The sequence below is a fragment of the Ptychodera flava genome, chromosome 20 (assembly GCF_041260155.1).
Source record: "Ptychodera flava strain L36383 chromosome 20, AS_Pfla_20210202, whole genome shotgun sequence".
In the NCBI taxonomy this organism is placed as follows: domain Eukaryota; kingdom Metazoa; phylum Hemichordata; class Enteropneusta; family Ptychoderidae; genus Ptychodera; species Ptychodera flava.
The window spans coordinates 18,332,610-18,355,036 of NC_091947.1; the positions used below are offsets into that span (position 1 = coordinate 18,332,610).

Consider the following 22,427-nt stretch of genomic DNA (forward strand, 5'->3'; position numbering starts at 1 on the left):
TTATTTAAAAACATGTTTATTCGTGGTAAATTGCAAGTGTATATGTACAGAGATGCGGTTAGTAGTGACCTGGAACCACGTTGTCACCAACCATCTGACAATGCTTACTGTTTATTGTTAAACAGCTTTTTGATGTACTGAGGAATGTTACACAAATCTTGAATCGCGGTTGCCCGTCTGTGTATCACTACTAATCAAATTCACGTGGCTCGTGAGCAGAACGCCAGCAAGCGACTAAAGTGTCTTTTCGTTGTCGACGATATCCCTCGTTGGCGATAACGACTACTTATAAGTATCAGCTCATTACATCAATATATCTAAGGTCACACGCAGCGGCAAGGTTACAAGGCAAATAATTTCGTACATTTATATAAAAAAAGGAAGAGATAAAAATTAAGACTAAATTGAGAAGAAGCAAGTGTACGGGTAATATCTCACTGTGAAAGGAAATACATGAATATCTTTGGTGATATATTTTTTTCTGGAAACTATAATATTAATGATTGCGATACTAACTCTTATATAAAACACACTGACTATAACTCATACTCATAAACATAAACTCATACTGTGTTGTTTTGTCACGACCACATTCTTAAAATTGTAACCCGTGAAAAAAATTTTTCTTACGCTTTCAAAGCTGGTTCTGAACTCTCAGTCGCCGGGGGAGGCTTGGTCCAAAATGTTGCGTCAACTTAAGTGCTGTATACTTGCCAACACTCCCTCTGCTTATCCCAATTTTCAAAGGAAGTGCATTTAACATAAATTGACAATTAAACTTGGCAATCGGCAATCGAAAAAAATAAAATTGAGTAAAACGTACGTAAAAGTCGTAAAAAATATGTATAATTTTTGACATCGAGTTGATGGAATTTGAAAACAATCTTTGGTTCTAGGAATACTTTGAGGTTAATACTGTTATTATAACTGGCATATTACAAGACAAAACCTCGTGAAAGTTGACTAACTTCATGAAATATGACAAGATGTAAGAATATTTTACACGTGAAATGTACATAAAAAATCAGAGTGGACAACGTATATCGTCAAAAGTCATCTTGTACAAACATATCAAACAATGATCCTTATCTTATTTCAAGTGTCCCCTAATTTTGAGTTGTTCACAACCAGGCGCGGTTAAGGCATCTCGAGGCATCTTTTATCATACGATAACATTCAAATAAATTTTCCAATCGTCGCGCGACTTCAAACAAAAGTAGATTTCATTCACACTAGCTTTGGTAACCCTTAAGAAATAACATATGTGTCCCTTCCCATCGTACTTTGCCTAATTGCTATTTAATCTGATTTATATCTTTCCAATGGTGTATAAGTTGTCAGTCTCATTCATCTGTACTTGCGGTCGAATACTTTGAAGCCGACAAGTAACTACATTCTGACTCATTGGATGTTAAGATAACGTATGCCTACTCTGAACTGAATACGGCTTTCTAATGATGAGATGTATGTCGTGTCTTTTTTGCTTTCTTGTTTTTCAGTTTCAAACAAAATTAACGGAAACATCGCTCTCGATTATACCTTCACACCGCCTTGAATGTTCGGAGAAACGCCTCCACTGTATCTGTCAAGTGGCAAGTCTTTCACTTAGAAAACAGAGCATTTTTTCGATATCTTTGTTTAGACCAATTAAGAAATATATCCGGTGACCCTCCGCCCTAAACTTTTTTTTCCTCATTCTCAAAAAGCCCGCATGAATTCGCCGAATTTTGCGTTTTTTGACAGATCACAATAAAAAATAAAAAAATGTTTTCGACCGACGTAGTCTATTTTCTAAGAACTTGTTAACGGGAACACAATTGTTTGTATTATTATACCTTAAACCTTATCTTAAAGTATTAATATACACACTGTCAGCGTGCAGAATTGAAATTCCAACGCCTGTGTTACAAGGTTTCGAATCTAACCTATCAATGGCTCAATGCAAGTGATAAAACAACTGAAAATAACAACTTATTCAGATAAAACGCGTTTTTTCAATTTATTTACTAACTTCGCATCCGTTCCCTTTAGAAAATACTTTTGAATACGGGGCATGATTCAATACCGACGTTTAGAGTTAACGTCAAAAAACAGTATTATATGATTTTCAAGCCTATTTTACCTTTCTCTTAAAATGAAAATGTGGAAAATGTCTACCTTTCACACAGGGCCATCGATATGAAGGGTAAACATTACGGTAGTATATGCGCCTCGAAAGTGAAAGACTCAAACTTTGCTCAAGAAAGCCTTCAACAGTTCTCTCACCAAATCAACAATAAAAATCATGGGTACTAGAGAAAAAAGTTATATAAAATTTACAGATATTTGAAATTCAGAATAGCTGCCACACCTGTGTAAACTAAATATGGACAAAAATGAGATTTTCGATTTTCGAAAAAGACGGAAACATTTTATTCTTACTCCAAGGACTTTAAAATGAACCCCCACAAAAAGTAGGTCAGAAGAGAATTGTAAAGTTTGAGAGTCTGTATAGCTGTCCTAAAGGTGCATTCTAACTTAATATATCAGAAGTTATTTCAGTTTAGTCTGGGAAGGGGAGTTTGTTGAAGCTGGGCGGATAACAACACCAGAGGGAAAGAAATAACAAACATGGATTCAATTCTTACAAAGTTTAAAGAAAGCTAAGTTGAACACAATGTAGTCACGCAAATCATCGCTCAGGCACAGAGGCCATCACAATGGTACGGTCTTGCTTAAAATAAATCGTTTTACAAAACACACAAAAACAGTGGCAACGAAAGACCACTTGTGTCAACACAAAACTGAACAAAAACAAAACTGTTGCTCTTTTAAAGGTATCTGTACAAATTGATATATGTGTCGGTCGACCACATGACCGATGTGTAATTTCTATCGTTTCTCGCGTTGAGGTTTTTCTGGCTATAGTCCATTAAAATATAAAGATAAAATTTCACACCATTCAAATAAACTTTGCATGTCAGATCTGGCAAGACCGTTTTCTCATTAAACCCTTGAAAAAAACAATTTGCGTAGGAAGGTTTTATATGACTCTGAGGTCAGTCTGCCTGCCGGAAACATATGGAACATTTTCCGGCCTTGGGCCGATGGGCTTGTCTTTGTTTTGATAAAGTTGTTAAAAACGGAAAGTGGTAATAAAAATATCTCCAAAATAGCCAAAACGTAAATTTCTGTGATCACTGTCGCTAGTTATCAGCGACGAGCTTGTATGCGAAGCAGCAGTCACCAAAGAATGATGAAACGGCGCGGATATTTGACCGTAAACCTGATGTGAGCCCTTCAGACTGCCGTTTGCTCTTCGCGGGTTTTTTCCCTAAACGTCGGACAAAAGGGCAAATAGCGGAAAAACTTCACTTTGCGAATACAAGGCATGCAAAAGGGTAGATCATAGGTCTGTTTGCGCGGCCTATTAGTGTCGTAATTCTTCTTCTGTTTTTGCTTGTGCCGATTACGCCATTCGGTCATGCCTCTTTCCTCCAACGAACCTGAACAAACAAACGAAAGAAGTATTGTCTATTTCTGCTATATTCAGTCAAACCCAACTTCATTCTCGTGATTTTGTTTAACCCAAATCGTTTGAAACAAAGGATGTCGACCAAAGTTACATGTTTGAATATTCGCTATCAAGGGCACGTTTGATGTTTTCAGTGGGGCCCTTTACGTAATATATGCTTCTAAACTGAAATACTTAATCTTCGTTCAAACTTTCCTAATCGAAAATTTCAACCATTCTCTTTCGAAATCAAGAATAAAATCAGGGGCAACCATGCACTACAGAAGCAAATTACCTATGGTTTACCGATATTTGAAATTCAAAATGGCTGCCATTTTTGTGTTAAGACTATTTGGAACAATCACTGTCTCCTTTCACAAAAATAAAGTGATGAAAACTTCATTTACTCAAGAGATCCAAGTACAGCCCCTACAAACGTTTTATCAGTAAAGCATTGTAAGAATTTTGGACTTATATTTTCTGTCCCTGAGGGCGTACTCTACCTTAATGGAGAAATTTCACTGTTTACATTGTTATCTTTATAAAGTTACCGTGGAGGCAAATGTATTGCATTGTTATTTGTCCCCTATAAAATGTATAACTTTTACAATGATGGTTTAAAACCCAGAAAAAACAAAGCACTTGATTGGAATCAAATTCGGCCTACCTGGAACCGTGTTGTCCAGGATGAATCCTGTCAAGCCGGCGATGAGCATGCCGGTTTTGCCAACTATTGTTAAAATCTGATCTCCTTCAACGCTGCCTGCAACGTGTCACACAGACAAAGTTCATCGGAATTAAAATCTCGCCACAACAATGAAAGTGATTCGTTTGCCCTACTGCCAACCCGAATGATTAGGTATGTATGTATGTATGTATGTATGAAAGAGGAAATGATATCATTTGTGCTGGCAAAATTGGTATAATACCATGTACGGCGAGCCTTTGAATTTTGGAAGTGAGAGGAAAACTAGAACCTGAATTTGAATCTACAGAAACTGAAAAGAAATTGTGCTAAGCACAGTTGTATTATACGACTGTTGTCGATAACATTCATTACGCATGCCTTTGTAGAGTTTTTCTTTAATAATATACTAAAGAAAACACTGAACAAAGGCATGTGTAAATTTGTACATTAAAATTGAGTTATCTAACGGGTAAGTTTTGATACAAAGGCATGTGATATGAAAAGTGTTGCTTCAAAATTTACACCTCAAATCTCAACGAACGGGACTACTTCGCTCAAATCTCGGTTGTAAGCTCGGAACAAAAGTTAGAACCTACCTGTGTTGATGGCATCCGGATTTCGTTCAAAGTACTCCGGTATAATCACTCCAGAGGCTATAGACAATCCGAGAATGCAGAGGTTTCTCGTAGAGTTCATGTTTACATACTGTAGATTAGACACGCCGACGGATAGAATAAGACCTGTAAAAATAGAACCACCTCGATATGATCACGTGTAACTCTATACTGTACAATGTGAGACAAACAATATAATTATATTATTGACAATGTGATTTCAATTTGTCCTTGGTCGGCCATGGCTGATGCATACATGAAACTTTTACACATTCAACAACACAGGTGCCGCTATCACTAATTTCATAAAATGATCCATGGAGGCAGATACGGGAAAACTGCGCAGTCTAATAATACACTATGGAAGATGGGGATGGAATGGCGTGTCGCGAATAGCATTAATTCCTGCAGGTCTAACATTCCCGTTGTAAGAACAATTGCAATTATACATTCGATTCGATTCAATTTGATTCAATTCAATCCAAATATAATTTCATTTTCTGTCCATAAATACATGTACAGAAATTTACTTGTAGGCTTATAGTAGTGCCTCCCCGAAGGGAACATCTGAAATTCGGATAAGTTGAAATTCACTATAGTTATTCTGTACCTTTTTTTCACTGCAAAATGACAAAAAACTGTAATGTTGGAGACCGATTACTTTTCCCGTCTCTGTTCAGGCTGACAAGTACATAGGTACTTATAGGCTCTGTCAGTACCCCCTCCAATGTCAGTTACGAGGAACGTCGGAATGTTTGCCACTTATGTAAATCAAACCCAGTAACTTACGTTCGCCACTAGAAGAATAAATATTTTGAAACAATGGCACACATTTTAAAGGATTAAATTAATGTAACAAGTGTGAAGGATTTCCCTTCCGACTGAAATGACTTTCAATATTGCGTCGACATGATCACGATTATAGTGTCGCATTTTTGTGTTATTTACCACATTCCAGTGTGGTGGTTTTAATGCTGTCGCATACAAGTCTAAGATTAGGGTAAATATAATTGTATAGACCATCGTATTGAAGAGCGAGGGAGCTGCTGAAAGAAGCTGTGATTTACGGTTGAAAGGGGAAAGTGGCAAGTTAATTATTCTGTCGTTCCCGGTGACCTCTGTCTTGACCCAGGAAAAGGATCTCAAAACTCTGAGTACGACAATACTGATAAATCATGAAATTTTCTACACCCTAGAACCTAGGATTACGGCGCTCTCGGAAAATTTTACAGCTCTAAGATCTCCCTATGCATCGTTCTCCGTCAAATATTGTGTGGCTTGGCCTGAAAGCACGGAAACAATTATTGTCAATCTATACGTTTTGCACTTAACGTTAAAGAATTTCAAAATCCTAAGTGGAAGACAGTCTTGTTAAGGTAGCATGCTCCACGGAACTGTGAAAGACTTAAACTTTTGCTCAAACTTTCCTTCAGAGAACTTTAAATCCTTCCTTTTCGAAATCAGTAATAAAAATCAGGGGAGAGTCACCATGCATAATTAGGCACTACAGAAACAAATTACCTAATATCGCCCGACACTTAAAATTCAAAATGGCCGCCATTCTCGTGTTAACACTATGCGGAATATAATTTTTTTTTTGTTTTTTTGTTTTTTCACAAAAATTAATCGATGAAAACTTTAGTCATTCAGTAAGCTTAAAAATCAGCACCCACAAGTGGTAGACCCAAAAGACATTGCTTAAAATTTGACAGTCCGATATTATCTGTTCTAAAGGTGCATCCTCCCTCAATGAAAACGTTATCTGTGCAAAGGGATGTAGTCAAGAAAGACGGGTATATTTTATGCGAGATCATGCGATCACTATACCCTGACGCGTTCAGCGTAACGCATCCTACGTTCAATTACGCGGATCTTATGTAAACTACCATACCTGCCAAAATCCAGAACACTCCTCCAACTATTGGCGATGGTAGCGAAACTACGAGTGCGCCAATTTTGCCGACAAAGGCAAAAACAATCAATATGAAGCTCGTCCACTGAATGACCCGACGGCTGCCAACCTATCATAGAAAAGAAAATAATTTCATTCTTTCATATCGTAACCATATTTGCTTTTTCATTTATCATGTCACTTTTCGTCCTTCATTTTTTTTTCTCTAGCACAAGTAGGTTTTTGGCGTAGTCGGACACTTTAGTAAATCGTTTTGTAGTGAATGAAGAACTTGCCATCAGCATTTGGCTACAATTGTGAATTTGCACTCCCAGTCAATTTCATAAAAGATTCTTACAAACACACGCGGATATGCTACTTGTGTATAAGTGGCTCATATATATATATATATATATATATATATATATATATATATATATATATATATATATATATATATATATATATATATATATATATATATATATATATATATATGGTGTTTGGGTATCGTATGAGGTTTTCATACCTTAGTAATGGCTATAGCACCAATGTTGCCAGAGTACGATGTCACTCCTATGGATCCCCACATCCCAGCTACCATGCAGGCGACGCCTTCCATGCCGATCCCTCGGTTTATCGCGTGATCCGGAATAGGGGGCGCGCCACTCATCATGGCGCACGCGTGGTAATCGCCGATGGATTCGATGACCGACGCGATCACACCTGCGCTCATACCAATGATGGCCGCTACGCTGACCGTCGGCATACCCCACCTGACTAACAAGAAAGTGGATAGGTAGAAAAGATTGTGCCGTTAGTAAATACATACACTTCGTAAATACGGACCAAAACGGGGTATTCTTCACACTTTCCCAATCCACACAATCATTGCGACGAAAATTTTCTTAAAAACTTAAACCATACTCACATGGAACGGGAAACCAGAACCACGGAAAGTCTGCAACAGCTTTAGAGTTGACATCTGTTCTCGCCCGGTAGCCTGTTTCGTTCGGGTCGTCAGGGAAGACATCAGCGATGGTAAGTATTAAACAAAATAACCACGTGATTATGATTGAAAACAGGACCTGCAAGAGGTAACACAACCTTTTTATTGTCTTGAGTTCTACATCCCGTACCTTTGAATTGTCCCATTCCTTACTTGGTTGATACTTTCTATAATAGTACATCGTTCCCTGTACGTTCTACCGATTTTTGATAATAACACAAAACAACCAAAAGTGATGACGAAGGATTTTGAATAACGAAAGCGTACTTCCATTAAAACTCAAAAACATGTATTATTTTCATTGATGTTAGAGGATTTTTAAGCAGAGTCTGGTCTGAAGGTCAGGTCAATTGCTTTCTGTCATATTACAGTCATGTGCAAGGTCTATAAGCTGGCTTGTTCGAAAAAAAAAGAAACTGTTTGTGGCTTTCATCCGGTTTACCGTATTTGTGTTATACCAGTATAACGGCTGTGCTTGAAAAGCTGAAAATCTGCAATATGAATTTCATATCTTGATTTCTAAAGAATGTGATTTTTCAGGAAAGTACTACCGTAATGTCCAGAAAATGTTCGTCGGATCCATTCCAATATTCTCTGCTATTTGCTGCTCTTTGTTTTATTCAATGTCTCAAAAATCTACTGAAAATGCAATTTCTTCAGTATAGCCATCATTGCTGACCCTGTGGTTGTTCCACAAGTTTTTATGAAAGAGTTAATATATTTATGAGATGACATATTCTCAGCATTTGTAATTGTTGCTGTTCTATAACATGAACTCTCTGTGACTGGGCACCAAATGTACTTTTGTGAAAGTATAACTACATCAAATCGCTTGCCAAGTCTATTCTGGCGATAGGCCTTGAATCCCAGGTTACAATTCTGTCTCCGACCTCCCGAAACAACAAGCCGTGTACTTACTGGAAACAATGCAAAAACCTTTGAGCTATCTGTGTAGCACTTTCTCTCTTTGAATTTGCACCAAGGATAAAGAACATTGATATTGCGAAGATACTGTGAAAATACCACCACAAGGCCCATAGTCCTGTGAGAGCGTAAGAGATAAAAGTTAGGATGATGAGAGAACATACCAGAAAGCACAAATTCATAACAGTTTCATCGTCAAAATATACAAACTGTCTCCGCCTGTGTTGTTTATGACTGCGCGGGAGCGACCGCGTTATGCGGTTGCCATAATTTAGAAGAGTTTTCGACTGAAAAACAGTGCGCGATGGATATTTGCCAGGATGTCAGCGGTAAGTCTGTATATAGTTTGTAACATTTCTGCCTCTGTTTGTTTGTTTGACTTTTCTCTTGTTCCGTGATGGTATGTCGAATCAACGAAGTACCGAGAACTCGGCAACATATCTCGTGGACACGAGGGGAGAGGGTGTATACTGAGGCAGAGTAAAATACCACCCGCCTTAGAAAAAAATCTCCAAAAGTTAAAATATTGACTCACATGAATGCGATCCCCCAATGGTCGCTGGCATTCATCAATGCAAGATAGCTGAGACCTAGGCCAATCATCATCAATGTCGGAGCCACCGTCAGCGGTCCAATGTAGCGTAGGAGAAGACCAATCACCCCGGAGAAGCCGAGCAAGAGTTGAAAACAAGATGCAACCAAGGTCGCTCCCTGGATCTAGACATTAATGAGCAACGCCGACGCAATGAGTAAACAAGCAACTGTTACTGCATCATGTACTTTTGTGTACATCGATCAAATTAGAAGCACGCTTCTATTTTCGGATATTGTACGTTTGCACCCTTTCCAAGAATAAAAACAGGATCAAGATATCATGACGCAAACACAAACATTCTTTATTGAGGATGGTTTCATATTTCATCCCTATGGTGTTGTATATGTAAGTTAACAGCTGCGGATGTGGCCGTGAAAAAAGTACTTCTTCGCTGAAAGTTAAATAATGAGTTCTTTGCTTGGACATAAACTGTTTTTACTCTCGACGACAACACGCTATACAAAACAGTGCAATTGGTAATTGAGCGTATATAAATGATTACTGTAAATTTGATGAAAATCACCTGTGACAGCCAACAGCATGAGCATGGCTTAGTGTGTTCGTTATTTCATCACACTACATGTCTTATACCAAAGCTCTCATACCCAAAGCATGTTGAAAGATTGGTTATTTAGCTCGGAAAAACAACATCAATACGTGTAAAAATGCAATATTATTGTTTAAATGTGAATTCTAGTCGGGACCACAATTCACTTGTCAACAATTATAACGCAGTGTACACAGGCTGAGCCGACAAACTAAATACCGTGTACCACAAAATACCTTAGGGACAAGAACAAAACCTGTAGCTGACAGTAAATAAAAAAATAAAGTAAAAAAACTCATCAAAAGTTAGAGCTACTGTCTCTTTCAATGTAAAAAAAGACTTTCAGACATAGGTTTGTAGCGTTTAGGCCAAAATCATGTGGGGTAAGTATTGAGCTCAACCAGCCAAACTATCATTATACCACTGGGTGTGTAACCTCACTGGCCGTCTGGAGGGCAGAAAGAGCAATGACATTCAAAGTGCAGCGCAAAGTAGGACAGGGGCTAGCGGCTGCACCAAGGCAATAAGAAGTTTTATTTCATGAAGAGGAAACTGCTTGGTTTAAATTACTGTTGTACGCCCAATGGCCATGCATGCATGTAAATGGAAACGAGTGGGTAGGAAGTGAAAGTCGTTTGGCGAGCCGTCAAACGACAGGATATATACGCCTTGGCATTCCCGGAAAAAAATGGTATGGTACATGGTACCAACCCAATGATTTGACTTCGTCATTCGCAGTTTGTTTCGGAATAATTTATGGATCTTGTCCCGCTTTTTAGGCACATAAATGTCTCATGTCTCTCTGCCGTACAGAAGATAACCTAATATATATACTTTCCGGTCAAAGACGTGAAAGATTAATGCCATACCTCTCTTATCCTTTGTGAGTAAGTGACTTCATTCGATGGATCGTTATACTCTGGATTCGACGTGTCGTTTACTGAAACTTGAATTGCAAATATTCCTTTAGATTACATACATCCATGTTACATAGATCCATAGATCCATAGATATATAGATACATAGATACATCCATCCATCCATCCATACATCCATCCATCCATCTATCCATCCATCCATCCATCCATACATCCATCCATCCATCCATCCATCCATCCATCCATCCATCCATCCATACATACATACAAGTTACATACATACACATACATACATACATACATACATACATACATACATACATACATACATACATACATACATACATACATACATACGTGTGTACATACATACGTGTATACATACATACATACATACATACATACATACATACATACATACATACATACATACATACATACATACATATATACATACATACAACATACATACATACATACACACATACATACACACATACATACACACATACATACACACACATACATACATACATACATACATACATACATACATACATACATACATACATACATACATACATACATACATACATACATACATACATACATACATACATACATACATACATACATACATACATACATACATACATATTTGAATATCACTGTGTCATGGAAGAATAACTACGTTGAGAGATTCTCTTTGATTTTTACCTGTGTATATTTCTGTCTGGTTGAGATCACGACATTGCCACTGTGGCATTTTCATGATTATCGTTGCTGGAATGTAGAGAGAAACAGCCACTCCTTGGATAATAGGTAACCTGTAAATTAGGATCAAGTAAAAAAAACAAGAAGTTTCAATTTGACATATCCGTTTGTTTGCTTTTCTCATCGGATTATCGAAGACCCGCATGATTTTCGCCAGAAATACGTCAGATTTTGAAGATTTGTTTTCACAAGTATGTCGTTTGTTGATATTCTGAGTCACACTCAACAATATTTATTACGGTGACAAAAAAAGTACGTTCAAGCGCGTATTACCTCTTTTTAATCCTGAACACATCAATGCGGGTCTAAAGCAAGCACTATTCTGCAAGTGATCCCCCCACGTGTGCGACTCATGGCAAACGAAGTCAATGTTTAGTCTGCTGTAGATGCAAACGGGAAAAACCTTTTTGGACGAAAATCGTACAATTTTTCAAGCATGACTTGTAGTGCATTTAAACTGCGCACTGGAGACCCTTGCCCCAAATGTCGGACTCAAAATACTTTCGCCGTTATAAACAACGCAGTCACGTTGTTTATATTTAAACACCTTTTCATTGTACACACTCCAACATCCTGTGTTGGAGCTACTGACAAAAAGTAACCCGGGGTCATTCATAATCTTTAAGGTAAACATGTTTGCCGCTTTATGCTGTGGTATTTCTGAAGAATTGGTATCTAGGTCGGGTCTCTCGGCGACGCGTAATCAGTCGCGAGGATTTGGTATGAAGACTTTCAAAAGTTATTTTCCTTGGGTCTGCATTTGGATATATGACTTTCATTTATTGTTTCAGTTTGCATTTACAACTTAGTCGTTGAGATGATAATATATTTTACTTTAACTGTAAACATGAGAATTTTCTCAGTGTCTGTTCTACTGCGTATTAAATGTGTTTATCATCCTACACAAAGTAAACACCAATGAAGTCGACGCTAAAATGCTGTATTCGAAATGCACCAAAAAATAAAATTTTTGGTTTTTGAAAAATTGTGAAGGTGAAAATTTTTCTTGCTCCAAGAGTTTTGAAATGAGCCTGTATAAGCTGTAGACCAGAAAAGTACTGTTAAAATTTAAGGTTCCGATTATCTGTCCCCGAGGCGCATGCTACTTAAATTTCACCTACTTTAAAAACAGACAACGGCAGCCTTATGTTTGGCAGTAATTATATGGTTATGACTTCTCCAGAATTGGCAACATACCTTGATCCGAACGTAGATTGTAGAAAAGTGCCCACGGCCTCGGAAAATACAACGGCGCTGAAGAGTTGACCCATAACGAGGCTCTCGTCTTCCTTGGACACGCAGAACATGTTTATCATGAGGACGGGATACACAAGGCAGCTGCTAAACATCGTAAGGTGTTGCTGAGACCAGAAAATGAGAACTCTGAATTATTTAACAGAATATAGCATAACGGAGTACTGAACTGTACGATACCGTGCACTGCACTGTACTGCACTGCACTGCACTAAGCGGTACTGTACTGTACTCTACTGTACTGTACTGTACTGTACTGTACTGTACTGTACTGTACTGTACTGTACTGTACTGTACTGTACTGTACTGTACTGTACTGTACTGTATTATACTATACTCTATTCTACTCGACTATACTTGACTCTACTGTACTGTGCTGTGTTAAACTGCACTGCATGGAACTACAATGTACTGTCATGCACAGCATCTATTTTGTTCTATTCGATACTGTACTATTTTTTACCATACTGTGTTGTGATGTAATGTGCTGTGCTGCGTTGAATTGCAGTGCGCTGCACTGCATTGCACTAAATTGTAGTGTAGTGTAGTGTAGCGTTGTGTACTGCACTGCACTGTACTGTACTGTACTGCACTGTACTGTACTGCACTGCACAGCACTGCACTGCACTGCACTGCACTGCACTGTACTGTACTGTACTTTGCCGCACTGTGCTGTACTGCATTTCTTTTTACTGTATTAACACCACATTTCTACTGTATCAAGCGAAAGACTACCTTGTGCCAAGACGTTATTCTCTGGAAAGTGGCATCGAACATTCTCACCCATCGAAAAATAAGGTTTTCTTTCTGGTAGACAGCTTTACAAAGGTTACAAAAATGACGAGAGGGTTTGCTGATTTAAAAATCCTTTGATGTAATATTTAATTTCAAGACTTCCATGTCACGCATTATCATTGGTAATTCAAAAAGCCCGTCTACAGAAAATATGTGTTTTGTCTCTTGTACGCTTTAAAAACAAAATAAAGATGCGTTTACCTGTAAACCGAAAGCAAGGCACGAGTACCAGGGTGGTATATCATCGATTGCGTACTTCAAGTTCAAGCCATCTTTGCCTTTGTCTTCACGATCTTCATCGTCTTCCTTCTTGAGATCTTGGGAGGCGTCGCCAAATTCCATGGTTTTGCTAGCGTCATGGTCGACGCAGTTGTTCGCCAGGTGGTTACGGACATCGTTTAGCTCCATCTGGGCTTCCGTGTCACTCATTTTTCATTACGTGTGATTGGTCTGGCAGGGTGGAATCACGCACTATGAAAACTTTCTGTAAAGAGATGGTCGTAATCACATAATCAGAGGAAAAAGACGCATATGGCACACCCGTCGTGTCTTTTATAAAGCTGAGTGGGAGAAATGATCAATGGAAACGCTTGCACCCACCATAAACAGTGGAGCGACGCTCCTCTGTCTGTGCACCCACGCAAGTTGAGAAAAGTGTCAATTGAATGTGATAAACGGTGCTTGACTTATTATCAATGGTGTATATTTCCGCCCTTATTTTTCGAGAAGCCAGGCGCTATCACTAATACACTCAAGTTTGACGCAGATGAATATTGTTTTGGTCACTTCTGAGCGAAACTACAGATTACGTTATCTTCCAATCCGAGGTCACTGAAACAAAGATACATGTTTCCGGGAACCAACCAAACATAGTCCGGTTCGAACCCCTATCCTTAATTATTTCTTTACCCGAACGGAAACCTCTCAATTCTGAGAAAAAAATCAAATCTGAATTTTTCGTCGTTGTCGTCATGCAATCCACAAATCCACACTTCAGCAGGCATGTCTACAGTGCCGCATGAAAAATAATACTGTCACCGATAACTATCAAGATCAAAAACCTGAATCCAAGTTGAGAAGAATTCTCAAAGTAGGAATCAGTACAGCATAAAAGCTAACAAATGTGTTCAGCTATTCCAGGGAGAAAAAGGTACACTAAAGCTACATTTAAGTCACACTTCTGTGACCTGATTCTCAGCTCCCGTCACAGCCCCCTAGGTCGAGTTAAAACTGTTAATAACTTTATGATAAGTAAATGAAATCAGCTGACTGGCACATATGTGCACTGTGATAAAGATATCGATAAAGAGATACCTGAAGAGGAACTAAATTAAAAAACAAAACAAAAACAAAATGTCTAATTTCTTACTCATTGAGAATTCTAGCAGATCGCCCAATGAAACTATTTGTGGTAGTATCCACGTAAAGTGAGGAAATACATAACAAAACTTGTTTTTTCGGCATCTCTGATTTTGGAAGCTTAGAAAATCTTTGATCTTTTCGACCAGCTACTAAACGTACATATATCAAGGGTTTTGAAACCGATTTCTGTTGAGAATGTTTTAACGTACGTGTATAAATTAACATCAGTATGTCGTTTCCACACATTGGGCGTAGGGGACTGGGCGGATAAGGAAGGGGCGATGTGTTTTGGGGTTAATCGTTACTTTTCGCGCAAGAATTTTTTGCAGGGTCATTTTGTCCATGCATATTGGGGAGGGTCGCCATTTTTGCTTCAATACGAAGGCAAGATATGGCCAATACGGTTCAAATAACGGCTTCCTGGATGAAAATTTCAAAAAGATTTCCCTGTATTTTGCACAACATATAACTCCAGTCTTACGTGCATGTATGTGTAAAGATTATTTGAAGACCCATTTATATGTATCTATCTAAAATTTATGTATCTTTGTATGTATACACACATGTACAACAAATAGGAGCTAATAAAGGCTATGCGTACACTTATGAAGTGAACCGCTACGCATCTCTAATTTTAAGATAAATGTGTTGACTAGGGTAGCGTAATCGAAAGTGCATATGTGTAAGCAATTTGATTTTGGAATTTCACTGAAAAATATTAGATCACTCTACATAGATGTTCACTTGGTAAACTATCAAGAAGTGTCCCCTGCGAAACTAGCTATATCTATTCATTTATACGATGTTTGACAAGTAATATAAATGTACTTTCCTAGAATAGGTTGGTCATAAGTGCATATGTGTACAAGAAAAGTTACTTCGGAAAAAGAATATTTACTATATATGACAGTCTGTGAGGTAAACTATCAGAAACTTTTCCCCTCAAAATCGCAATATCTAGGTCTTTACATATGTTTGCAGTTTGATATCAATGTATTTTACTAGAATACGGTGGTTAGAAGGTCATACATGTATGCGTAAAAGAAATTTGATACTAACATTTTACTGAAAAATGTTAATTCCCTATACATGGAGTCGGGGGCTAACTATGTACAGTTTTTTTCTAATCCAAAACTAGCTGTATCTGTGCATATATAGATGTCTGCATTTGATATAAATATACTTGACTAGAAGAGGGTGATCGAAATAGCGTATATGTACAACAAATATGAATATGGAATTTCATCCAAAATATAAATTTGTTGGGAGTGTTGAAGCAGGTTCTTTGGTAGCAGGCACGAGTCTCGGACACCAGCAGTAGAAGTAAAGCATATAAAACACTTCAGGTTTCATTGCATAGAAAAACGACAAACAGAACACTGGTACTCTGAACTCCCCAAAGTTGAGACTGAATTCTCTAAAACTACAGTACCCGTCAGGCGGGGAAATCGTAGCCAAAACAACATGAGAAAATTGCTACAAAGATAACAGCTTCGCTCTGATTGGTCCTCAAGCGACTACATAATGTAACCTGATTGGTCCATGTAACCTGTGATTGGTCCGCTCCAGGATCCGCGTTTTGCATCAAGCTCAACATGTATTTCCAATGCATATGTTGCATAGAGAATATATTGAGTCACTCAGTCACGATAAAATTCACTATACATGGAATCAGTGGAGTAAACTATCTACAGTTTCCCCTTACAAAGTTAGCTATGTTAGTGCATTTAATGTATATATTGTTAAATGTTTACATTTAGGCTTACTGACTTTCTTGATGAACGGTAATAGAGCTTTCTGTTAAACTACAAGCCAAACTATAAATGAATGTAAACATGACAGCTATCATCCCTTTAACTTGGAACAACAATCATGCTTCAAGTATTAACTGAAGTATCAATTGTTGAAAGCAATCTCCTTTTCATCATTTTAATTGAAACATTGCGTACAAATGATTATTTCTAAAGGTCCAAATATATTCTTTAAAAGGTCAAAGGTCACGCAGGAAATTATATGTGACAATTAAGATATTATTGATATGGACTGATATGCAGGGGGTAACTCTTTTTATATACGAAAATTAGGGAGTGTCTCTTTTTTCTTGGAAACATTATGTCGTTCCGAAAAACAACCCCCGTAATTTTTGCCCACTCTTAAGCGGCTTTAAAAGACAGTGGCTGCACATTTATGATAAAATGATAACATTATTGATTTTGTTGACAAGTTTATATTTTAATTCAAAAAAATCGTTCAGACTTACGTACTCTGTGAACACTCGAGTCAAAATCTTTTTTAAAAATGACATCACTCGAGACTCGTCCTTCGGGAGCATTTTGTAAAGTTAACAAAAGCAATGTGCTATATAAGAATAAACATGTTGATTAATAAAATAAAGCGCATTCGTAAAGTATTATATTCATGTCAAACTTTCTTCTGGATGGATAAATCGTAAGCAGCACATTTCATATTTTGACAGTATTAGGGTGGTCACATCCTGACACCCAGTGGCGCCTAGCCGCCGAACTCTGTGGTCTAGCCGACGAACTTTGCGGTCTCCACGGCAGATCATGCCCAACCAGGCAAATCGGCGGGATAACCCTTTAGATAAACTCCAATCGATCGCGAATTCCTTTGAAACCGAACAAGAAAAACAACGCCTGTCAGGAGTTACCTCCACGAAGGCCGTAATTTGGCATTAATCACGCGCAACCTAATTCTCACGGATGTTTAACGTTTCCTGAAATTGAAATAAATGACATATTTATAGGGCCATTCTTATCACATTAAGGCGCACACTGTTTGTCCTCATGAAAAGTTCACACAGAGGTAATTTTTTTCTTTAGACAGCCATTGAAGGCGCGAAATATCGTAACGTATTGACGTTGATGTAACAAGGATTGACGATGCACGTGACCTGTCATGTCACCGTCTACTCGAAGTGGTCAATCTAAAGTTCTGCATAATCCCCTTTTTAAAAATACACTTGATTTGTACTGTCGTAAATTATGTTAAAACAACAACTTTTTTCGTGTTTTGTTGGTAGCTCTAGAAATATTCGGCCGACTGAAAATCAAATTTGAGCAAAATGTGACTTTCATAGGCAACTGTATGGCAAGATTTGCAGTTTGCCAGATTAGCGGTTTGTCCATTTTTCTCAGTCGCGGACACTAGAAATCTATGGTGTAAATTCCTCTCTAGTCTGTTCTATACTGAAGCCATTTTTATCGACCACTCTTTCAGCACATTTCAAAGCGATATGAAAAACAGGCCACGTGTCAAATATAACATTACGAAGTCGTTTCAAAGACAGCGACCTTGTCTAGTTAAAGGGAAACAGTCATCGGAACTGCGCTTGTGCGAGTTTCTAGTCTACAAAAAATGTATTTCGTGCGCGATATCTAGATGCACCTCATCATTATAGCTGCAACGTGTAAATTATACGAGATTACGTCATGTTTTAACTTCCCTCAACCACCACCGTACCTTTGACACAGTGTGTATATTGGTCGTATGGGTGCCATACGGGTCCCATACGACCTTTGAGCGCAGTTCCGACGACTATATCCCTTTAATGTAAAACGCGCCTCGGGGAATAAAATTCGGACTCGCAAAGTTTACAATTCTGGTTTGTTTGTACTCAATTTGAAGCCCGTGGAGTGACTGCCGTCTTGTTTTTTTTTGTGGAAAATCGAAAATCAGATTTCCTCCATAGAGTTAACACAGGCTTCAGTGACCATTTGTATCCTAAATTCAAACTTTGTGTAGTAACCATGATTTTCATTCCTGGTAGCGAAAGAATGGTTTTAATTATCCTTGAAGTAAGTTTGTGCAGAAGTATCTGTATGGAGGCGTGTACATGTGTATTACCGCAGGCGAATCCTATTTTAAAACTCAAGCGTTTGAGCGAAAGTAGTTTATGTGCTCTTTTGCGAATCGATATATTTTAATCGTTTGTCGATTTACAAAAGTCTTCAAGAAAAAACAGCAATAACATTGAATAATAAGGATCAATCATGGTATGACAGTTGAACTCTTACCGTAAATTACATTTGCACATGGCGAGATTGACCATCAACACATACATTGAGGAAGGATTTCTGAATTATGGACGCAACTGTAGAAAAATGGACCCAACCTTCCCTATGAAGACAAACTGATTTATTTTTGGGGGGGGGGGGGCTCTCATAACTATGTAGAGTAAATGGACATAATTGATTGATGATGCTTGGTAAAATTGTTAGTGTAGACCCAGTGTTATTCGGGTTCACAAGAATGACGCAGTCGCTTTCATTCTCATCCGTTCCATCTTGGAGAAGGTTATAAGAGGTGTACTTTGCCGACAGTCTTTCAACAAATTACATGGTTCAGATCGATTTATATAGACTTATCCATCAATGCTATTGTACGATATTTAGAGTAGAATCCTCAAAAGACAGCGTGACCCTTTACCACGCAAGGTAGATGTTTTTTGATAACTTTACTTTGAACTTGTAGCACAGAGGACGAGATGTTCAACGTCAGTCCTGGACGACAGCTTTGAATCAACAGGGGGAAGATTAATTGATTGTTTCCACCTCGAAACGCTTCATTGCCATACTTCAAACCGGAAAGTCGGTCGGTCGGCGTGTGTAGTTTTTCAAGCGATCTTCAGAAGTACAGTGAAATTTGAATAGACCCCGGTCAAGGAATTCCTAGTCCCTTCCATTGACTAGCCCAGAAGCAAAGCGAACGAGAAATGACCAGACGATGCTTGGTGACAACTGCTGAAGATAGAGATATCCCCGATACCAAAGAAAAACCACCCATAACCATACCGATGTCTCGATCTGGTCTGTTTATCAGTAAATTGCCGTTTTGTTAGACGCTCACTGATAGATAACGTACAAGTAATGTTGCGTGATCCGGCCTTCAAACTGTCAGATTACCCTCGATTTATGCTCAGTCTCCACCACCCACGATGTCCTGTAAGGGAACATCGGCACATGGGAACGGATGTACGATGCACGCCGAGTGTTCGCGGTTTCTTTATCTGCAGAGCATAAAACTGTAAATGTGATACGCTATAAGTTCCGATTGATTTAAATGTATCTGATATCAAGCACACGCATTGCCATGTACTAACGTGTTGCCAGCGTTTATGGACACGTAGATGACGTCATCGGTTTCATCCTGAGCGCATTACTTTTATCACGGCAATGATAAGCGTTCTCGGATTGAGGTTTAATGTGGTGGGGCGATGGAACTAATCCACACATGTTTGGCCTTCACAGATAAATATCCCTTATAATGGTCAAATGATACAAGCCAGAGGACGATGTTTTTGCACACAAAACGGCAACAGGCCGATGCCAGTGTACGTACAAAATATGAGTTGAATGGCCATTTCGAGGCAAAATCTTGTTTTTAGTTTACTGGTGTATTTGCTTCATATCTGCTATGCTACTGCCAAAACTTCTAATCGTTCTGTGATGTGATCGGTCGTCAACAAGCAATAAAAAGTGCTCACGCCTGATTAGCTGCCCGGTAGACCGATTCTCTGGACTCATACATCCGTGCTGTATGGAGTCGATGATTTCCCTAGTCTTTAACACCTTCCACTTTACAGTTGTTGTACGCGAGTGACTCGGTTTTTCATACTTCGTAGTGTGATGCGACCTTGGAGGTCACGGTGACCTCTAGGTAACCGCGAGGCGAAGTTCGAAAATTGCTTGTTTACTGTAGAGTTCTATGGTTGCTCACGTGATCCAAGACCACGGAAAGGGGTAAGAATTTGAATGGCATAAAGAGTGTTGAAGAAAATTGCGGGCAGAAGCTGAGCGCTTGCTTGTCAAATGAAGAGGAAATGGCAGGACCGTGATCGATAGTCGAACTCTTTGAACTCAAGTCGATATTCGTCGATTTGTCGAAATTAATAAGTAAGAACAGGCCTTGGCAGCAAGAAACATTCTCTGATACGGGTACTGGCGATTAACCTACACAGGTAGTGCCAACACCTGTGTTGCCTTCGCTGGATCGACAAACAGGGTCCCGCTGCGGCCATTCGACGAAAGGGCTTGTTTACCAGGGAGCTTTCACTCGTCGATCCTCTTGTTGTGTGTTTATTGTTGTTATTGTGCCCCCAACATTTTGCCTTTTGGTCAAGCAACGACCTTTGAACAATGTTCGATGCCCTTCAAGGAGATGTACTGTGCCCTCGGAGTGAACTGAAAATAAATGTGTCATGTCGTTGAACTTACCCTGTCTCATAAACAAAGTAGGCCCGGATGTTGTGAATCGTTTGCTCTCGTGTTTGAAGCGACTTTAGGAAACCGACAAATTATCTACGTACTGTCCGCAAAGATTGGACTACATATCATAAGCGGCTCAACCTCAGTGTGCGCACCGCCTCGAGAAAACACCGCTCTGCAAAAGGACTAACGGAAAATATACTCACCAGCAGACAGTGAATTCACTTCGCAACAATATTCGAATTTGTAAGCACCAAGTATTTCGGAAACCGGTCTTGGAAAGTTTAAGGTGAACAGGGAGCTCATGGGAACACACCCGTATACCTGCGTTCAGTTCGAGTTTTCAGGGGAGTGGTCTGTGTGTTTTGTAACTCTACGCTGCGGACCAGAGTGGAGCGGCCTCGGCTGACGAGATGCTTGCGCGAACTGTGCGAGGTCGACGTCGTGCATGGACAGATCTCATTGGACAGACTATTCAAAACGTCAATCCGGTCAAAGGCTTTACATAACGGGCCAACACTCAGGTGTTTACGATTAAAAGCGTAAACATAAGTGACACCGTGGTTAAGCGTTCAGTTGACTTCAATTTTGTGCTTTAAATATTATTTACTTCAGATGCCACAAAGCTTAGCTCTCGATATTAAGGTTTGTGTGCACTTTCTTTTCAAAATAGTGATTTTTTTTACTTGAAGCAGACAACGTCACCATCAATATTTGACCTTACACCATTAAAGTAAATCATTTTTTGCCAACAATACTGTCTGATGACCCCCTAACCCAGTTTTTTGACACTTACACAACACTGAAAATAACACAGCGTTTTTGCATATGAGGAATAAACATTATTGCTCGTTTGTTTCATAAAGAAAGTGTTCGGGGTTGATGACGTTGTTACATTCCGATACGGACGTAGCTGGACCGCGGTTTCGGTAGGACCTTGACTTTTCTGAAGAATTTTGATTGGCGTTTCTTTGTGCCCGGGCCGATTTGCTTTTCCTTTTATAAGTGTGCGCGGATCGTGCCGATGAAAAGTTTAATACTGTATTTAGGGTCTCTTAACCCAATATACATGGAGGCTATACACAAAAGAGTATATGCACGTATAAATAAACGAGTCGACACAAGTAACTAAGAGGGACAGTTATGCCGAAACAAATAGCCACACATGCAAATAACGAAATGTGTGTAGTATAATATTACAAGACAAAGACATTCTTTAGTGCATTGTTGTCTTGTCATTTCAATAAACGGTCTGTACACGAAGTGACAACGATTCAGCAGGGGTACAGAGTACGATGGAATGTCCATATTAGATTCTGAAAACTGTAAAACGTTTGGTTACATAGTAGATAGCTTTTTGTGGAAACAGAGCTGTT

At 38.8% G+C, this 22,427-nt stretch overlaps 1 protein-coding gene across 4 annotated transcripts in view; it reads right to left on the bottom strand.

Annotated features, from left to right (window-relative positions):
- The window catches only part of LOC139120217 (solute carrier family 23 member 1-like), a 32,106-nt gene continuing 9,679 nt past the window's right edge, over nucleotides 1–22,427 (bottom strand). For 2 of the 4 annotated variants that reach the window (XM_070684420.1, XM_070684419.1), the window contains exons 2-13: nucleotides 13,664–13,946; nucleotides 12,611–12,774; nucleotides 11,357–11,466; nucleotides 10,631–10,707; nucleotides 9,155–9,336; nucleotides 8,614–8,737; nucleotides 7,618–7,774; nucleotides 7,216–7,466; nucleotides 6,687–6,816; nucleotides 4,778–4,921; nucleotides 4,161–4,256; nucleotides 1–3,485 (exon numbers count right to left, since the gene is read on the bottom strand). In XM_070684420.1, coding sequence (XP_070540521.1) covers nucleotides 3,280–3,485; nucleotides 4,161–4,256; nucleotides 4,778–4,921; nucleotides 6,687–6,816; nucleotides 7,216–7,466; nucleotides 7,618–7,774; nucleotides 8,614–8,737; nucleotides 9,155–9,336; nucleotides 10,631–10,707; nucleotides 11,357–11,466; nucleotides 12,611–12,774; nucleotides 13,664–13,891 — 1,869 coding nt within the window. In that variant the 5' untranslated portion in view covers nucleotides 13,892–13,946 and the 3' untranslated portion in view covers nucleotides 1–3,279. Of the gene's footprint in view, nucleotides 3,486–4,160; nucleotides 4,257–4,773; nucleotides 4,922–6,686; nucleotides 6,817–7,215; nucleotides 7,467–7,617; nucleotides 7,775–8,613; nucleotides 8,738–9,154; nucleotides 9,337–10,630; nucleotides 10,708–11,356; nucleotides 11,467–12,610; nucleotides 12,775–13,663; nucleotides 13,947–21,257; nucleotides 21,534–22,427 lie in introns of those variants that run through there. The other 2 variants (XM_070684417.1, XM_070684418.1) reach the window with 2 other exon arrangements.